Below are 20,088 nucleotides of genomic sequence, written 5' to 3'. Positions count from 1 at the left end.
CTTTTGCTGATGTGTTGCAGGTTGTTCTCAGGAGTCAAGCACTTTTTAAAGGGGGAATCCACTTTTTACAATTCCCCCAGAAGCGCTATAAAAAAGCGAATGTTGTAGGAGTGTTGCTGGAGTGCTGCGGTTTGTGTACGACGTCGTGCATAGTGTCAAAAATACCAAGTTATACAATTCAGCTACATTTGTTGTGTGGAATGGACCCTATATTTCTCTTGAAATTACAACTGAACAGCAGAAAACAGAAATTTGGCCCCCTAGGGAAAATGGCTGCTTTGGATGGTGAAATTTATGGCATTATATTCCTTAAACCTTGCCTTAATCAGATTCTACTACAAAATCTCCAGAATTTCCCAACTTGGAGTTGGCAACCCTAACCACAATGAGCTCTTCCACAAAGGCCAAAAGTAGGTCTGGAAAAGACCCTACCCTGTTTCCCTGCCTTTTCACTCACAGAAGCCCAGCCTGGAATATTGTGATTGCTTAGGAACAGCTATTTAGAAAATTTGTTTCTTAAGGCTACAAGTACTCCTTATATAATGTTCTGTTTTTTAAAACTCCCCAATTGTGGACACAGTTATGACATGGGATCACCAAGAGTCCAACATGACTGAATAGGTGACAACAACAAACTCCCAAATGTTTTTTTTTTGTTTGTTTAAAAGATATTTTAGATATGTCTGCAAACTGTCTTGCCCATTCATAGCACCAGTCACCAGATTTACATATCCTCAGATCTTTATTAGTGAATAAAGTGCATGAAATAGCTTATGAAAGTGTGTACAAGCAATATTTTAAAAGTTACAAAAACGAAGGTATATAAAATCACATAACAGCTGCAGGGGATGGCTTCTAAAAAGGGGGAAAACAGGCGAGTTCAAACAGACTCAGAAGTCTGCCAGCGGAGGTGGAAGGGCTCCTTCCCCATCACCAAGTAGACATGCACGCTGGGGAAAAAATCAGACAATTTCAAATCCATCCCAGTGCACATGCCTCTCTCCCTCTCCTGCCTTCCCAAGCAGTGGAGAGTATCTCCATTGCCTGAGAAGATTTGGGGGGGGGAGCTTTTAAAGGGTATGCCAAGCAATTAATCATGACAGATGAACTGCTTGTCATGCTCTTTTTCCCCCTGCCCACCTTCCCAGGCAGTACCTGAAAAAATTGGGGAACAGGAGGCATGTAAAGAACACACCAAGCAGCTGATCATAGGAGATCAGCTGTTTGGTGTGCCCCCCCCCCCAAAAAAAACCCTTCCTTTAAACTGGATGAATTGTTGCTGAATCATGATCTGGATACCACTGAACTGGCCAGTTTAAAGTACAGAGATTACTTTAAGGAGTTACTTTAAGGAGAAGACTGGGATGACTTTGCATAGGCTTGTATTGAGAACTGTATTGGATCAGGTTACTTGCGTTATACAGGAGAACTGCCTTTGGAAGTAGGTTTTGTTGAATTTAATGTGTATAGTGTCATGTTCAGTGTATTTCTACTGGTTTCACTGGTTTGTGGATTTGATTGTTGTTTATCTCACAACTTTGCTGTTCATGAATGTTGCCCTAATTTAAGTTCCTAGATCAGGTCATAAAACATTCATGCGGTTTTTCGGAGGGTGGCTGACTTTAAAGCATGTATAGGCAATTAGTGGGTTTTTCTCTTATTAAATGTCTTTTGCTTAAGCCTTTTCTTAGCACCCCCTTATCTCTCTGAAATAATTTTATTCTGGTATTACTTGGGACTGTCTAGATAGGTATTACTTGGGACTGTCTAGATAGATGAATCTTTGAAAAAAGATTAATATAGGCATTAAAATAAATCTCTAGCAACAGTTCATGTCTTATTCATTTTTGCCAGTCTACATTGTGACAAGCAGCAGCATCGTATTTATTATGGCTATAATCCATTCCTTCAGATTGCAAAGCCAAGATGGAAACTTACTTTTGGAAATGTTTCATTTTGAAAAGAAATGGGATTTTTAATAGACTAAGATTTCTTAGTATAGGCTGGGGTGGGGGGAATTGTCTTCTGAACAACCTAAATAAATTATTTTGTGTGCTGCTTTGAAATGACCCCAGGCACCAAAACACAAACTGCACTTCTTGTCTAGGAAGGAATAGATAAATATTGTCAATCTTTGGCTGTCAGTCTCATAATTTAAAAACTTTATTGCCATTCTGAAGCCATAGCGTCATCTGTTGTTCAGGAAAATGTTTCCATCTCTTGGAGTAGAAAGTAAGTTTCCATCATAAAAGATATAGTATTTTTTACATTTTTTTTTTAAAAAGTATCCTTTCATGTTACTCATTAAAAGTATTTTTCTTGAATGAAACATGACTGCACATTTTAAAATTATGAAACTAACCTTATCTAAATGACATTAAAATTACATCTCCAAATTTGTTTAGAAATGTGACTGGTGATCATAGATATGTCATTGAAAACATCAATATTAAAATGCATATTCAGGTGCATACCCATGCTGGTTTGAAGCAGCAGAACAAAGCTTGGGTCCAGTAGCACCTTTCAGACCACCTAAGTCAATTTTTGTATGGTGAATTATCTTTAGCTAATTCAGTTTGCTTGTGGATGCCTTAGCTCAGGGGATCCCAACCTTTTTGAGCCCGTGGAAACATTTGTAATTCTGACACAGCAACAGAATGGGTGCTACAGGAACCATCCACAAAAGGATTGTCATAGCTGAGCTTCAGTAACACACTTTTGATCCTTGTGCTTTGGTGGCAGCTGATGTCAGAGAAAAATGTAAAATTCTGCATAGCCAATCAGAAACCTTGCTGGGAAAAATCCTTGCTCAGCCGCACCCACTTTCTAAAAACTTTTGAGAGGCACCAGAAACAGTGTTTACAGCTGCCATGGTGCTCCTGGGAGCCATATTGAGAGCCCTTGCATTAGATTCATTTTATTTGGCAGTGGCAAGCTCCTGCCGAAAGTGTGGTTAAATGTTTGGGGCCTGGAAAGTTTGGCAGTAGCCCAAGCCCACCCCCTCCACCCCGACTGCATTTTTCTTGGCAGGTCATCAAAATTAGGAGTACATATTAGTGTAAAATGGAATGCTTACCCTAAAGGCTTGCATTTTAGAGAGCAATCTTTATACAATAAGATAAGATGACAGGAATAATCAGTAATAGTTTGAAATGCTGGCATATTATACTTCAGAAAAAATACTGCCAACAGAACTATTCTACTTTGCTTGTTGAGGCAGTATTGGTTGTAATTTTCTTTTTTTTCTTCCTCCATAGGATATTATTGCCCTCAACACTAGCCCTGGTGGAACAGCTAGGATTTACATCTGCTGCGGAACTATTTAAGCTCCTGCAGGGTCCTGATCCCTCTAGGCAGAGTGTTCCACCAGGGCTGAAAATGTTTGTTTTATTTATTATATGTTTTATTATTTGTTTATTTTATTTATATAGTAAATAAAATAAACATTTTCAGCCATGATGAGATCAGTGAGATCAGGACCTTAAATATTTCCACAGAGTATGTAAAATAGAGCTTCCAGGCCTATTCTTAAGGCCTAGAATTACATCTAAAACTTTGCTGGACTTACTATCTAATCTTGCCTATACCCTGGGGATTATTTTTCTACCTACCATCCCCCTCCTTTTATTAAGGAGGTGTCACTGGGAAATTAGGGCAGAATAAAAATATAAAAATAAATAAAACAAAAAAGTGAAAGAATAACCCCCAACAACAATAAAACGATCTTCCTGCAATAAGTTAAATCAACAACAGTCAATTGTAATGTTCTTTTGTCTTTTTCCTGACAGTAAAATTCTTATACTTGCCTGACGCTCAGTGATGTGATTTTTGAAAACAGATGCTAATGGAAGTAAATTGTTGCTATAAGTTGCCAGGGGCAGGAAGCTGTATGCATTTTTGTGAGTTAGTAGAAAAATCAGTGCTTGAGTATGCTGCACTTCTTAGTGCAGTTAGTGCAGTTCATACATCTACAGATAAATACACATCTACAGATAATATAAAAACTATACATTTCAATAAAAATACAGTTTCATTGATTTAAAACTGTTGCCTGTTCTATCTGAATCATCTCCTATTTCTAAGCAATGGAGGTATAAGTGGGTGGGTTTGAGCGGGGAGGCAACTGTTAGAAGTAATCCCCGACTGCAACCATAGGCCCAGCAGATTACAACTAGGTCAAAAAATAACCAGGAATGGAGAACGACTGAAGATGGCGCCGTAACATCTGGGCTTCTGTCCGGCTCTTAAGCCATGCTGAGGGTCAGGAGCAACCGCACCTGGCTGACCTGAGCAGATACGCAAATCTGCTCGCCGGTCACCCCAGGAACCGGGAACGGCATCCTGAGGGTCCTACAGATCCGTGGAGAGGGAGGAGACGAAGCTCTCCGGATCAACCGCGGCATGTGCTTAAGGTCATGAAGGCGCCCTTGTCGTAAATAACTTTCTAAGCCTGAAACGACCAGCTGACCCTACATTCTTCCCTGATCATCTTTTACTAGACTGACAGGAGCTGAAGTCTACAACAGTAAGGATTGAAAGCTTTCTGGCTTTTCCTTTTCTTTCCCTTTTCTTTCCCCACAAGCTCTTCCCCCCCCCCTCAACCAATTTACAAGTGAATTCCTTCTTTCGTTGAGTGAGAGGCTCCCAGCTAATTATACCCACTAACCAAACAAAGAGAGAGCTTAAGAAAAAAGAGACTTTAAAGCTTTGCTGGAGAGAGTTCAGTGGGGGAAGCTGACTTGATACGGAGATCGACAAACTGATAATTTGGGATCGCTCGTGCTCCCGCAAGACCTCACGAGACTTTCTGTTTATACTTTGTGACTGCCTAGAACTATGGAAAAATTAACTAAGGCACAGCTTTTCCATTTGTTATGCGAAGGGAACTCAAAGATACTGAAAGCAGTCAATAAGGTGGAAAAGGAAATCCGAGGGACTAAGGGGACCTTTTGGACGGAGCCGACGATCTGGAGAGAGCAGTTGATGAGGGCACAGCTCAGTCAACAATACAAACGAGAATTCAATGTCTGGAAGTTAATCAACAGGAGGGGGAGAGAGCTAGGGACGTAAAAATCCAAAGCACCTTGGAAGAATCTGGGAAAACAGATTTAAGGAAGGAAAGCACCGAAAACCTGGAAGTCTATTTAGAGCAGGAAGTTATTTGGATCAGCAAAATAAAAAGAGTCTATTCAAAGGTGACAGCACGCAAAAAAGCTATCAGGAGATATCTCTGTGCGACCAGAGGAAGAGATCCAGATTGATAAAGTATACAGAGCCTACTTAAAGGCGACTGCAAGCAAGAATCAAGCAAGAGACAGACAGCCCTGACAGAAGGACAATCAGAAATACTCTACTATGGAAAAAAACACAATTTCATTTTCTGCGACCACCTGAAGGATGTGTTGAACAGTGGAGCATTCTCCTGGTTTCCTGTGGGGAAGTCAGCGGCAGTAACTCTTAGGACAGGACCAATATATGAAGGGAACTGACTTTATATCATCTAAGACAATAATAGAATATATTCTTATAATAGATTATACTCTTATATGTATCAACAATTACTCTGCCAAGAAAGATGGTAATAACTTCTAGATCAGGATCAATATGTGATGGGAACTGAATATGTATGCCAATATGTATGCTAAAAGAAGATGACAAACTATACTTCATATGTATTAACAAGACAGCAGCAGTAACTCTTAGGTCAGGGCCAATTTATGAAGGGACTGGCCGTATATCACTTACTATAATAATAGAATATATTCTTATAATAGATCATACTCTCATAACAATCATTTTGCTAAGAAAAATGGTAAAAACTTCTAGATTAGGATTAATATGTGATGGGAACTGAATATGTATGTTAAAAGAGGATGGCAAACCATATCAGCTGGTCGCTTTTTTTCTCTTTACTTTTCTGTAAACGCTTCATATAATAATAAATAATAAAATTATAAAAATATTGGAATATTGTTTTAATAGTATGTGTCTGATTTTTTTTAAGTTATACTATCATTATTGGATGCCTATTTATGTGTGTTGACCTGAGCCTTTGGGGAGGACAGTACAAAAATATATTAAATAAATAGTAATTTATATCAGAAAAGTAAAAAATATGTATTCTCAAATATTCAAATATAAATCAGAATTATGGTTGCCACCCTTCCCTACTTTGTGGGGAATTTGTAGTGCTTCCTTCATTAGGGTATCTGAATATGACTCAGATTAATGAATGAGAGTGATGAAATTTGACAAATCTTCCCCCTTAATATGGATCACAGGGTGATATCAGTAAACCATATATTTTTGGAAATGACAGGTTACTCACTTCCTGATTTGCCCTTAGCCAGTAATAGCCCTCCCCTGTAGCTGAGCCCCTATTGGAAGGGAGCCTTCATCCAGGAAGGGCTGATAAGGAGTCAGCTCTCCATCTCAAACTTCCTGCTGCCCTCAGAATGTGTTGGGTGGAACCGCAGCTAGCCCCAGTTAGTAGCCCTGATGTGGAGGGAGAGGAGGAAAAGTAGCAGCAGCAGAAGAAAAGGCCCCAGTGAGTAGCTCAGGCATGGGGGTGGAGGGGTTAGAAGCAGAAGAACAGCCAGCTCAGCCCTAGAAGGGGGGTGGGAGGACAGCCTGCCCCAATGAGTTATCCTGGTGTGGAGGTGGGGTGAAGCACAGACTGCCCTATTGAGTTGCTCTAGTATAGAAGTAGGGTGAAGTGCAGTACAGACTGCCCCAGTGAGTTGCCCTGGTGCAGAGGTGGAGTGCGGTGAAGCACAGCTGGCCCCAGTGAGTTGCCCTGATGTAGGGGTGGGGTGGGGTGGGGTAAACAGAGCCTGCCCCATTTAGATGGGTAGGGTGCCCTTGAGGCTGGCATCCCTGGACCTCTGTGGGCTGCAGTCCCCCCTCCTAAGCAGCCCTTTTCTGCAGAGGGACTGATCTCTGTTGTCTGGAGATAAGCTGTCATAGCAAAATTCCCCCTCCAAAACAGCCATTTTCCACTGGGAAGCTGATCTCTATAGCTTGCAGATGAACTCCAATTCCAGGAGGTCTCGGGCTGCACCTGGAGGTTGGTGACCCCTGTTGGAGGTGGGGCCTCAAGAGTCAGGGGGGTTGGTGGGAGAAGGAGTAAAAGCTGCCCACCAGCCCCCATGGGACCCAGTGTAGCCTCTGTTCTCCCTTCCTCCCAGCTGTTTTCTCCAGAAGAATTGATGCCTGTTGTTGTTCCTGAAGATCTCCAAGCCCCCACCTAGAGGTTGGCAACTCATCTGCCTGCACTTGGAGGAGAAGTGAGGCATCAATCTGGGCTCTTGAGATTAGACTCTCCTACTGTTTAATCATCTCTAACATGCTGGATCTCAAGATACAGCAGGGAATGGGGGAGGGGTCAGCACCCAGGAAAGCCACAGGGTAGGCATGTGTACTAGCGTCTCTTCTATTCCTGGGTACAACGGGCTTTGCTCCTAGTATAAAGATAAACCTGGGATGGAGATGAGGAACAACCTTACTGTGAATCCCGCTGAGAATGTGATGAAAACGTGATCATGCTGAGGTGTTGAGTGTACCCCTGTCAGTATGTCTCTTAATGTTAATGTATTTCCTGTAGTGGATGAGAGATCTCAAGACTCAGGGTATTGATGGATATAGTCTTTGATGATTTTTTTGTTAGGATTTCTATGTTGGTCCTTGACAGTGTCTTTGCACCCTTAAAAGATGAAAAGGAAGGAAAATGCTCCTGATAGTAATATATTTATGCATTTATAATTAAATTTATATACCGCCTCTCACGAATGTCTTGCGTCAGTTTACAGAAGTCAATAAAAGCACAATAAAATCCCCTAAACAGCACAATAAAATGTGGTAAGGTAAGTGCAAAAGTTGCAGCTGATATGTTTTTTGTCTGGGTTTTGTTTTGGGTGGAAGGGTTATGTTCATTAACTATAAATCAGCCTGTTCCTCATTAGAAACTGCTGGATATCATTTGGGAAAATGACATATTACAGCCTAGCCAAGGTATGATCAGGATGAGTTTCCCACCCCCAACCCTGTTTTCTGTGCCAAAACTAACATGCCACGGTTGTTTAATTACATTGTGAGTTGACAGCAAAATCTGTATTGCTGATGCTTTGTGGGTTACTCTAGTAGTAAACGTGTGGCTGTCTTCCACATAGCAAAAGTATTCTCATGAGAAGGTAAGCATGTTTTCATCAGACATGCTATGTATTTGCAATACACTTCTTAATACCAACAGTGCTAACTGCAACTATGCTGTCTGACAGATATAATTAAAGAACAGAACAGAGAGTTGCGAGGGACACAAAGGGCCATAGTGAGAGATCGAGCAGCTTTGGAAAAACAGGAAAAGCAACTGGTAAGTAGAATACACGTTTTTATTTCACCTTTCACAGTAGGTGGTCAAACTGGTTATGGTAAACATTTCACTTATTATCAGAGTGTACTTTGCTGTCTGTCTGCTGTCTTCTTTGCCACTAGATTTTGGGAAACATTGGGTTGAATGTAAAGGTTGTCTTCTGTGGCCAGCACGTCACCTTGCATTAGAGGAAGGTTCTGCTTTTGGATCCACCCTCCCCTCACACTGGAAAGCAGACTAGACTGTTTAAAATTACTTTGAGTCCCAGTCACTTGCTATGTGTGTATGTGTCCCCTCTGCCCCATTGCTTAAAAGTTAAGGTATCCCCTGTGCAAGCACCGAGTCATGTCTGACCCTTGGGGTGACGCCCTCTAGTGTTTTCATGGCAGACTCAATACGGGGTGGTTTGCCAGTGCCTTCCCCGGTCATTACCGTTTACCCCCCGGCAAGCTGGGTACTCATTTTACCAACCTCAGAAGGATGGAAGGCTGAGTCAACCTTGAGCCAGCTGCTGGGATTGAACTCCCAACCTCATGGGCAGAGCTTTCAGACTGCATGTCTGCTGCCTTATCACTCTGCACCACAAGAGGCTCTGTTCCTGAAATAAGTAAATAACTAATGCTAAGACATGAGAAATATATGCATACTAAATGATTTTTTTTAAATAAATAGGAATTGGAAATAAAGAAAATGGCTAAAACTGGAAACAAAGAAGCCTGTACGGTTCTGGCCAAACAACTTGTGCAATTGAGAAAACAGAAAACTCGAACTTATGCAGTTAGTTCAAAAGTTACATCTATGTCTACACAAACAAAACTGATGAACTCCCAGATGAAGATGGCAGGAGCAATGTCAACAACCGCAAAGGTAACCCACAGTATGCCAGCTGCAGGTCATTTTCTTGGTCAGTGATAATGGACAGTAACTATATTGGCAACAATTAGTCACTATTTCGTGCAATTTATAGTGAAGATTTTGTATGCTTGTTTTAGGAGCTTAAGCTCAGCTCGTTTAGCTGTCTGATGCCTTGCTATGCAAAGAGTGTATGTTTATACAGTTTTTGAAGTGTTTCAGGAGTGGTTGGACTCTCCTCAAACTTTTCTTTTTCTGCTCTTAATTCCTCACTGTCACTTTGTTCTTTAAGTGTAGGTCAGCACTATACATGCATGTGAAAACTGTTTTTCTTGTTGACTCTTTAACAGTGGGTGGGAAGTGGCTGTATGTACAACTTTGATGACTCTTCCCCTCCCCCATACCCGTCCCAGGAAGTTGAGAACTGACTCTCCAATGCCTAGAAGATTTTTTTTTCGGGGGGGGGGGGGGCAAAGATCCACCAACCAGCTCATCCTAATGCTCTTTTAGCTCAGAAAACTGGACTGAAATGAAAAAAGTGAATTTCAGTAATGTTAAATTTAAAGTTCTTCATTTAGGTAGGAAAAATAATACACATCACTTAGGATGGGCAAGACATGTCTTGGCAGTAGTACATATGAACAGGATCTGGGAGTCTTAGTAGAACATACAATTTGCAGTGTGACTTAGTGGCTAAAAATGCAAATAGGATTTAAAAGAAGTATTAAAAGTAGTATAGTGTCCAGATCATGTGAGGTGATGTTACCATTTTACTTCACTATGTTAAGACCTCACTTGGAGTTCTGTGTTCAGTTCTGGGCACCACAACTGAAGAAAGATGTGGACAAACTGGATCATGTCCAGAGAAGGGCTATGAAGATGGTGAGACCAAGTTGTATGAGGAAAGATTGGGAGAGCTTGACCTGTTTAGCCTGGAGAGAAGATGACTAAGAGGTGATGATATGATAACCATCTTCAAATACTTGAAGGGCTGTCATATAGAAGATGGAGCAGAGTTGTTTTCTGTTGCCCCAGGGGTTCGGACCAGAACCAGTGGGTTGAAATTAATTAAACATCCGGAAGAGTTTCTGACAGAGGCAAGTAGTTGTCAGTGCCTGAAGTGTGTGTGTGTGTGGGGGGGGGGGGTTGGACTAGATGACCCTGGAGGTCCCTTCCAACTCTATGATGCTATGATTCCCCCCCCCCTTCAGAGAGCAGGCTTTCCGCTGCTTGGGAAGGATTAGGGAGGCATTTAAAGTTGGCTGGCAGTTCCTTCTCAATGCCCAAATCGTGAACCAGCCAAATCAAGCCTGAATCAAGTCGGGCTTCTGTGATTTCACCTGGTTTAAACTGATGCAATGCTTGATTTGGCTTGGTTAAGCCTGATAAGTACTTGAATCAGCATTGATTTGAGTATTTTCAAGCTTATTTGAGCCAAATCACCTATCCCTAGTCTGGGCCGACCGAGGCTTTGAAACCAGTTTTCCAATGTGAAGATAAAATTTCTGTACTGCATTGATAATAGGCCTTCTGCCATTGGCCAGGGTTTATAGCAGTGGATGGCAATGAAGAAAACCTCTGGGAGCTTACAACAGTTTTTTTTTTAATGTGCTGTAGGGTAATGTGTTCTTTTGCAAGGAATATTATTATCCTTGTAATAAGACACAGAAGTCCTCTTGCATGTGTCCAGTGAATGTAGATTTTTCTTCTTCATTCCAATGCACTTCAAGGAGTATGTTCAAGGAACTTTGCCCCTGAAAAGTAACATAAAAGTTTCTCTAATCATATGTTCTAATGACTAAGGTACACAATTCCTTGCTCACTATATGGTACATTTTGGTGACATTGCACACTGAATTGTATAGACAAAGTTTCCATGTCAAAAAGTATACAGTAATGTCTGTTAGTATCATACAAACGAAGTTAAACAAGAGCCTTCATGATGGCATGTATACAACATCTAGCATATTCTATGTTTGCTACATCTAGATGGGACTAGACAGCAGATTTTTCTGCAATCTGGGTTGCTCTTCAATTGCATGTGTTGATGTTAAATAGTCACAAAATGTTGAAGTTGTAGCAGGATCAGCTGAAAAGCAGAAATAGTATCAATGAATTTGTTTCCTTTTGTCATAATGACTCTGTGAAGTGGTAGTTCAGGAATAAAGAGATGTCAAATACTTTGTGAACATTAATTTAAGAATGAAAACATAAGCATATAACCATAAACACAACAGATAAAATCAAGATAAACCATGGAGATATCAAAGAAACTAGCCTGGTGCCTAGAGAAACCAAGTCTGTAGTTCATTAGAATAAGCAATTCAGATGAGAAGCACGCACAAAGTTTTCTGAAACTTAAATTGTTGGAACCAACTTATAAGAAATTATAAGAAATTAGAATATCATAAACTAGCATATGGTGTAGTGTTGCTGAGGTCCTGAATGGTTCATTAGCACTGCTGTGCATGCATACCTATGTATGTCTTTGATGGGAAATGAGGAACTTAAAAAGAAAAATGGAATCATCTCTAGAAGACCCGGCTGTTTTAATTAGAGGACCCATGAGGATCATAGAGGAGTGGATACCTCTTTAGTGCATCTTGCTGGCCTCTACTTCTAAATATCTTGACCAGGTTTTCTTTTTTATTGTTCCTTCTGTAACATGCTGTCTGTTCTGTTCTACCTTGTCCACCCAGTCTTCTAACACTCTTGATCTTCCTACCCCCTCTCAGCCAGCTGCCCATCTTCTTGTTGATCCTTCCCCTACCCCCACTCCAGTTGTCATTTTCTCTCCTGGCTCTTCTTTCCTCTTTCTCAGTTCCCCATTAGCCTTCATGTCCCTTTTGGTGTTCCCTATTCTGCTTCTCCCTTTCCTGCTGGTAGGGATCACAGGCTACTATTTTAGATTATTGCAGAAAGCCAAGATATTATCTGAACATTTACAGATGTTACTTTTTCAGGGTTTGTACCTTTTCCTTTTTAGAAAACTTGAGACTTTTCTGCAAATCTTGGATTTCTTCCAGATCTGCACAAAAAGTACTCTACTCTGGGTTGATCCTGTACAATGAAAATGCCCTAAGGAATTTATAAAGTATTCTTGGGATTTTATAAAATATATATCAGCATATATATATATGTATATGTGTATGTGTATATGTATATATCAGCAAATAGTGTTGTATCAGCAAATAGTGTTGTATTGTCAGATAATTCCATGCTAATTATCCTATCTTCAAAACCTTTCCAAATGTATAATATTGTATTTTATATTTTTAGACAATGCAGGCTGTTAATAAGAAGATGGATCCACAAAAGACATTGCAAACAATGCAGAATTTCCAGAAGGAAAACATGAAAATGGAAATGACTGAAGAAATGAGTAAGTTAAAGCATCTCTTGTTATACCTCAAACCATTCATTTATCATGAAACTGAGATTAGTTGTATTTTACCATTTACATAACATCTTATTTAATTTGAACTGTACCTGCAGTTTGCAAGAACATTTTTGAATGCTCTCTGTCCCATGGAAATAATATTGTGCTGCAGCAGGAAGGCATAGATCAGAAAGTCATGCTCCACTGAAAGAATCCTTCCATTAGCATTAATTTTTGGCTATATCCAAGCCCACAATTTGTTCCTGGTTTTCATGGGAAGCATATGCTCCTGTTCATTGCCAGTTTGGATTCATGCTTTGCCAGACACCAGGATGTAACTAATGGCTTCCAGTGTTGGGGAAAGAAAGAGTACATAAATATAATACTGGTTGTTCATATAGCATCAATTCATCATCTGGGTTGAACTCTGTTGGAGTGTCTGTAGGGCTTTGAATACAAGAAGCCATGAAAAGACTGTTTTACAGATTTAAAGTTGCAGTTGACCAAGTAGTAACAAAGACTCTTGCCTCAGAATAGAATTCCATTGAGCATCATTAGTTTAAAACATCAATTTTGTGGGATGAGTCATTCTGTACATTCTGATGAAGAAACTGGATTCTTTTTCTCCTGCTTCTTAATCAGTACATTGATTGCTTCATAGGGGTTTAGCAATACTTGCAACAATTAATTTTCTTATGTATAGATAGATGCTTTGGGCAGGTTCTGTGTATGTTAGGTAGCCTCTGCCACAGAGCACACTTTCTCTTCATCCAGTGTGTATGGAATTAATTGGATTAGCCTGGGCTATCTGGGTCAGAACATGAAAACAACAATAATATAATAATTTTCAGAAGTCTATTTGAAATAGTATACAGGGGTGGATGAGTCTTTGTAGTAGGAGCCAGATCCATTTTTGTCTTCTATTTCCTAAAACCTTGTAATTGTGATATATTTTCCCAAGTCCTGTAGGGCAGCGGTCGGCAACCTTCTGGCTGCTGCGGCCCGCTGCTGTGCGGCAAAGGGAGAGGGCGGCCCGGGGCACCGTGCATGCGCGGCAGCCCCAGCGCAAACGCGCATGGGCGGACTTGCCGTGTGTTTGCATCCCGCGGCGCACGCATTTGTGCCACCGGCATGCCAGCAGCCGCAGCTCCCTCTCTCCACCCCTCCGGGCCGCCAGCAAATCGGCTGCCAAAGCAGCTGATTAGCTTCCGGCCCGGCAAGCTTCTCTTCCCCCCCTCCCGAAGCAAGAAGCTTGCCGGGCCGCAAGCTAATCAACCGCTTCGGTAGCCGATTTCTTTGCGGCCTGGCAAGCTTCTCGCTTCTGGGGGAGGGAAGAGGGAGCCGCGGCCCAGCGCCGGGCCACGGCCTGGGGATTGGGGACCACTGCTGTAGGGCACTGGTCCCCAACCCCGGGGCCGTAGCCCGGTGCCGGGCTACAAGAACCTCAGCAGCGGGCCACGGCTCCCTCTCCCAGCCCCCCCCCACAGCGAGTAGCTCGCCAGGCCGCAAACAAATCGGCCACCGAAGCAGTTGATTAGCTTGCGGCCCGGCAAGCTTCTTGCTGTGGGAGGGGGGAGAGGAAAGCGCGTCCATCGGCATGCCAGCGGCACAAGCATGCATGCACGGACTTGCCGTGCATGTGCATTTGCACCCCTGCCGGGAGCACAAACAAGCACGCGCAGCAGTTTTGCACAAGCGTGCATGCGCGTTTGCAGTCCCACCAGGCGCAAACGCACAGGCATGACAGGTCCACACATGCCGTTTGCGCAGGGCCCGGGTCGGCCTCTCCCCCCCCCACCCCTTGGCAGCGGTCCGCAACTTGAAAAAGGTTGTGGACTGCTGCTGTAGGGGCTCCAAAATTCTGGCATCATTTATTTTCACATTCATCACCATTTTACTCATTTTACAGTTTGGATCAGGGATTGTGTTGTCACCCAAAATGGCTCCCTTAAAGGAAATTATGGGAAATAATGCATATTGCAAGAGACTAGATAGTGCAAGATCTTCCTACCAATTTTTACGAGGGCCTTTCCCTGGAAGAAGCCCTCCTTAAATAATTATGACAATTTAGTTTACACTTATGGAGATTTACATGCAGAAAATATTGGGGAAAATTCAAAACTCACACACAAGAAAAACATTCAGGTTCCTAAGAAATGAAAGGGAGGAATATTGGGTAGTATTTACCTGAACCAGAAGCTTTTACTTTTCTGCAGTCCTGATTCAGCTCTTACTTTCTCTTCCAAGTTAATGATACTCTGGATGATATTTTCAATGATTCTGAGGAAGAAGAAGAAAGTCAGGATATTGTGAACCAAGTCCTTGATGAAATCGGGATTGAAATATCTGGAAAGGTAAGAGGAAATGGCTACTCAAAGATATGGCTGGTGTAAGAGGGGTGACAAAAACCAATCTCTCTTTGCTCTGATCATTTTGAACACCTTTTGTAGTAGTTCTACTTTGTGTGCATTTTAATTATGTCTCAGTCAACATGAGTTGCCTTGCTTGCCTAAACAAAACTGTTTTTCCCCTCTTTCTAATAGATGGCCAAGGCTCCTTCAGCTGCCAGGGGCATGCCATCTGCATCGACATCCCAAAGTGCAACCATTTCGGATGAAGAGATTGAGAGGCAGCTCAAAGCCCTGGGAGTAGATTAACTCAATGGTGATGTGCAGTTTGCCTTGACGCCAATGTAGGCACGTATATGAACTTCCAGCACCAGTTTCAATAAAAACCAAATTCCTCTTATCTATCTAGCCTCAGCTGTCACTGGTGATAGCAAATTCTAGAGGCAGTTGGTGAAACTAGCCAGAATTTTATTGCAAGAGAAGCATATAAAGTGACGATTGTGTACAAAACAACATGCATAACCAAATTAGGTTCTACTGTAAAGAAGAGCATCTGTTATGTTGGGTCTTAATTTGGATCCATTGCCTTCAGCCACTTCTCCAAAACAGCCTTGCTTGACCAACACTCATTTTCCTTCAGATTTGTGAACTTTCTGAAGTTATTGCTAGCAGCCCCTCTGGAGGTGATAAAGGTAAATTAAAAGTCTCTTGCAAGTAAAGTGAAATAATATGTAATATATTACTTTTTAAATGAGACTTCATTTTTTTCTTTAAAGTGGGAGGTGGCATTTATTTTCTTCAGGTGAAGGATGTGTTTTAACAGTTTAGGAGGCCTTTCTAACACATTGTTGCTTATTCAGCCTTGTTTTGAAATGATATGTGCATTTCTGATTTATTCCCAGATCTGAGTACAATGCTGGTATCATTAGGGGAACCTTCCTGGAAACAGGGCTGTTTGCCATCAGTATTTTGTTGTAGCAGATTGTTTGTCAGGAAAGTACTAAACAAACTCCATTGTACTGTAACTTACCTAACTTGAAGAGAATTGTGTGCCTTTGTGTACATAGTCCATATTTTTTTATTAAGCTTTGAATTGTGAAAAATTAATGTTAAAAGCCATTCTCTCAATTTATACAATCTACACAAATAACAGCTATTGCTGCAAAGTACGTAAATTTGATTCCTGGGAGTCATGTGTTTTCTTGAAATAGCATGCGTACATATTGCCATGCATCATTTTTTCATAAAAAATATTTGATTGTCCAATGTATGTTTATTTATGTTAAACTGATTTATCGTGCATTAACAGGAATGTTTATAAGTTTGCCTATTTGAAGTTAATTGATTTACTTGGGATTTAAAAATTATACCTTAAAGTGAAACAGTGGCTCTTATGGGAAATGTAGTGTACTGGAACTCTGCAGCAGTATGTAAAAAGGAGGCTATTCTCCTTTGTGGAAATATCCCAAACCTTGGAAACCATCAAGAACACAACAGTTGATTTTCTTCAAGGAAAAAGACAAGGAAGTGACTACTGTTATTCTGACCATATAACACATCAAAGTAGAGAATCTGCAGCAATATTGAGAACCTAGAATTCCAGTTTAATGTACTTAATGTTTGGCTGGATAAACAAAAGGTCAAAGCTATCTACAATAAATATTGAATTTGGTTTTGCAGTTTTGCAGACAGCATGGCTACGTGGGTGAATCTTTCTTTTTATGGAGTTTATAAAAATATATCAACTAAATAAAAGCTTTTAGCTCCTCCAGTGCTGCTTCCATTTGCAAGATTTCATTTTGTATTTTTCTGAACAATGTACAAAAGGTGTCTTCAGTGTGGTGTCCTTGGACACCAGGGTGTCTGAATTAGAAAGGACCTCCAGGGTCATCTAGTCCAATCCCCTGCACAATGAAGGAACTCTGCAATGCAAGTGTCCTCTGACATCTTTCCTGGGGCCCACCAAGTGTTTTTAATAAGAGGGTAGAACCAGGTGGGACAGTTGCCCAGCAAGGCTTTTGATTGGCAGGGAAGATTAAAATAGTATTGTTTCAGTGGCAGCTGTCAACACAGTGTTGTTTTAATCCCCCTGTCTTTAGTGTTTTCATTACATTAACTCTTTTCTCCCCATCATTTGGGTTTCCTGTGTGTGGCTCTACCTCTTGTGGCAGCCTTTTTGTGATTGGCCCTGCCTTCTGTAGCAAATATCTTGTGGTTGTGACCGCCGTCCTGTGTCAGAATTCCAAATGTGCCACAAGCTCAGAAACATTGGGAACCACTAACCTACAAGCTTAAAGAAACCAACAACTAAAGGCAAGGGCTAAAAAAAAATGGAAGCAGTGTCTGTGTTCATTTAGAATAGTTTTTTATGCAAATCTAGTGATTTAACAAAAATATGAAATGAAAATATATCCCTGATGGATTATGTATTGTACTGACTTATAATGAACCAGCTAAATCTAATAGCAAATGGAGCTCTTTATCCATTGGACAACATTAAAATAGCATTTAATGTTGGCACAGCTCTTGTCTGTGATTCAGGGGAGGAGATTAAAATATATGTGTAAGGCAGGCTGTGTAGTAAGCATGAGGAAGGCAAGCTGCTGATCTTGAAAGAGTAATAAATTAAGTTAGACCATATCTGCATTGGATTTTTAAAAACCCAGTCATATATGAAATATACTGAATAAAATAGGGCTTACTATCAAGTAAATGAGCATAGATTATTAGGATAATCATATTGCACTCATCTGGTTGAATCTTAGAAAATCATCTTTATGAAAGGTGCTTCCAACTCTCTTTCTCTCTGCTCCAGACCTGCTGTTCTCTTAGTAACTCATACAAGTCAGACGTTCTGCAGGTAGAAAGGTTTGCCATGGCCTCATGCTATGAGAAGAAAAGCATGGTTTGGCAAACAGTCACAGAAGCTCTGTTATGAAAATTGACGGCTGAATCATGGCTTATATGTGTGTGCTTGCCTTATTTCTTGCTCCTTGGGCTTATATATAATAATACAAACTAGACTCCAGTTCATATAAACAATTCATTGAACAGTAGCTGCAAAAGTAGCTATCCCAATATTTGGAAACTAAACTAAACTAAAAAATAATATGATACAATAAGGACCAATACATGTGAAATACAATTATTTCCCTCCAAAAAATGTGTTTTTAAGATTTCAGTACTGTCAAATAACTTACACGAATAAATTAAGTCAGTCTACCTTGTTTTAAAATGCCTAGTATTTTAAAAAAAGCACACATAGGAAATAAATAAAATTGTACAGTTTTCAGATAATATCCTCTTCCCTTGGTTTTTGTTGATGTTTTTTTAAAGTTACCTTATGTACTCGACAGATCTAGTGAGTACAACTTGGGTGACACCATTATTCAGGCATAGAGGCAAACTAATTGCTGGTACATGAGCAAATCAGAGTGGTACTGAGGCTTGGTGTGTGGTCACCTAATTAGATATGTCTACTTTTGGCCCAAAGCGCAGTTTGCTGTTAAAGCTAAAGCTAAAGCCATGGTTTGTTTTCCCCCCAAATTATGGGACATTCTGCTTTGCAAGGAAAATACAAATTAAAATTTGCTGGTTTGCATTTAATGGTAAGGAAAGACTTGTAGCAAAAGTACATTGTGTTGTATCTAGCCATCCTTTTTAAAAAAACATTTATTTCCCATAGTTTTTGTCAGTGCAGGTCTCATGACCCACAGTATATCCTTTTGACTAGTCAGAGGGAACCATCCCCCAGTTCCTTTTTTCACCAGAGCAATGGGAAGAAGGGAAGAAGAACTAATACATGTGACTTTTCTAAGCAAACTGGGCGGTGGTAATTGCTCCTTTGATGCTGAGATGTAGCACAAAGTGGGTTAAGCCACATCTCTCACTAGGCCAGGTTCCTTTGGTAACAGCAATCTTTTAATCCTCACAGGGTTTTCTAAGTAGCATTAAACAGCAAAAGACAGAGAGAGACTGAAATAGCTTAAACGTGAGTTGAAGGGACATCTTCCCTATAAGCCTCTCCCATATTAAAGCTGTCGCCGATATTTTAACCAGCAGGGGCACTCACTGTTTCTAAAGTTGGCTTCTCATTAGGCTGCCCTTATTTAAGCTGCTTTTGCATGGAGGAAGCCTGTCAAGTAAGAGTATTCTCATCAACTGGCAGATAAGCTCAGTCACAGTGGGAGTTGACAGGTTTTCCATTTTTCTTCTCTGAAATCTCTTAATACTTGTAGTCTGCTCTCTTGACAGTTTTGAAAAGGCTCTCTGCTTAAATTATTTAGCTTGTTGATTTAGTGTGCACAGCACTAACAGAGTAGGTGGATTTAAACAGACTACAACATATAGTCTTATATATGTATATGTGTGTATGTATATATATGTGTGTATGTATGTGTATATATATATATATATATATATATATATATATACACACACGCACGTCAATCTAAGTATCTGTCTAAATGTCATATGCAAAGATTTTATGTATTAAACTGGATTTCACAATCTGTGGGCCTTAATTTAAGGAGGCCAGTTTATACTATAGCATCCTGGATCTTCATAAATGCCAGTTACATGAAACACACATCCATCCCTTCTGAAGTTGGCAAACAGAAAAACAAGACAGCATCCTGTGCAGTCTTGATACTGGCTTGTGCTATTCACTGAATGCTACAGACACAAATATACTGTGCTGCTCCAATAATGATAACCATGCCTCCTCCCCCTATGTGTAATGGTCACCTCCTGCAGGTATTGGTCCCAACCTGGCCCTGGAAGCGAGCCGAGTGGCCCCTGCATTACTATGAGCTAGTGTTACAGGGGCCAGTTGAGTGCCAGAACGGGATGTTGACTCACCTACCTCCCACGAACTGGCAACAGTGCAGGAGGAGGAGGCAATTGCTGAGCCCACATTAATCATCATTAGCACTGCAAGATCTAAGCCAAGTGTCCCAGAAGCACAAGTAGGGTTGCCGGAGTGTGGCCCTGTTTGCTGTAAGTTAAGTTTGCTTTAACTCTGTTTTTCTCAGACGGGGGCTGATTACTAAATGGTGTGCATTCTGTGCTGCTGGCTTTCTGAAAATTGGTGGCTGTGTAGGGAATCTTTTAGGGATCACTGACCTAGTGCCTATGCACAT

At 40.9% G+C, this 20,088-nt stretch overlaps 1 protein-coding gene across 4 annotated transcripts in view; it reads left to right on the top strand.

Annotated features, from left to right (window-relative positions):
• The window catches only part of CHMP2B (charged multivesicular body protein 2B), a 31,365-nt gene that overhangs the window by 6,727 nt on the left and 4,550 nt on the right, over nt 1-20,088 (top strand). For 2 of the 4 annotated variants that reach the window (XM_077342344.1, XM_077342343.1), the window contains exons 2-6: nt 8,277-8,368; nt 9,041-9,235; nt 12,500-12,602; nt 14,847-14,953; nt 15,143-16,638. In XM_077342344.1, coding sequence (XP_077198459.1) covers nt 8,277-8,368; nt 9,041-9,235; nt 12,500-12,602; nt 14,847-14,953; nt 15,143-15,256 — 611 coding nt within the window. In that variant the 3' untranslated portion in view covers nt 15,257-16,638. Of the gene's footprint in view, nt 1-8,276; nt 8,369-9,040; nt 9,236-12,499; nt 12,603-14,846; nt 14,954-15,142; nt 16,639-20,088 lie in introns of those variants that run through there. The other 2 variants (XR_013231870.1, XR_013231869.1) reach the window with 2 other exon arrangements.

This window comes from Paroedura picta, chromosome 6, assembly GCF_049243985.1.
Source record: "Paroedura picta isolate Pp20150507F chromosome 6, Ppicta_v3.0, whole genome shotgun sequence".
Classification (NCBI taxonomy): Eukaryota; Metazoa; Chordata; class Lepidosauria; order Squamata; family Gekkonidae; genus Paroedura; species Paroedura picta.
Note: the sequence above shows the minus strand (reverse complement) of the source record. Positions and strands in the feature narration are given on the sequence as shown.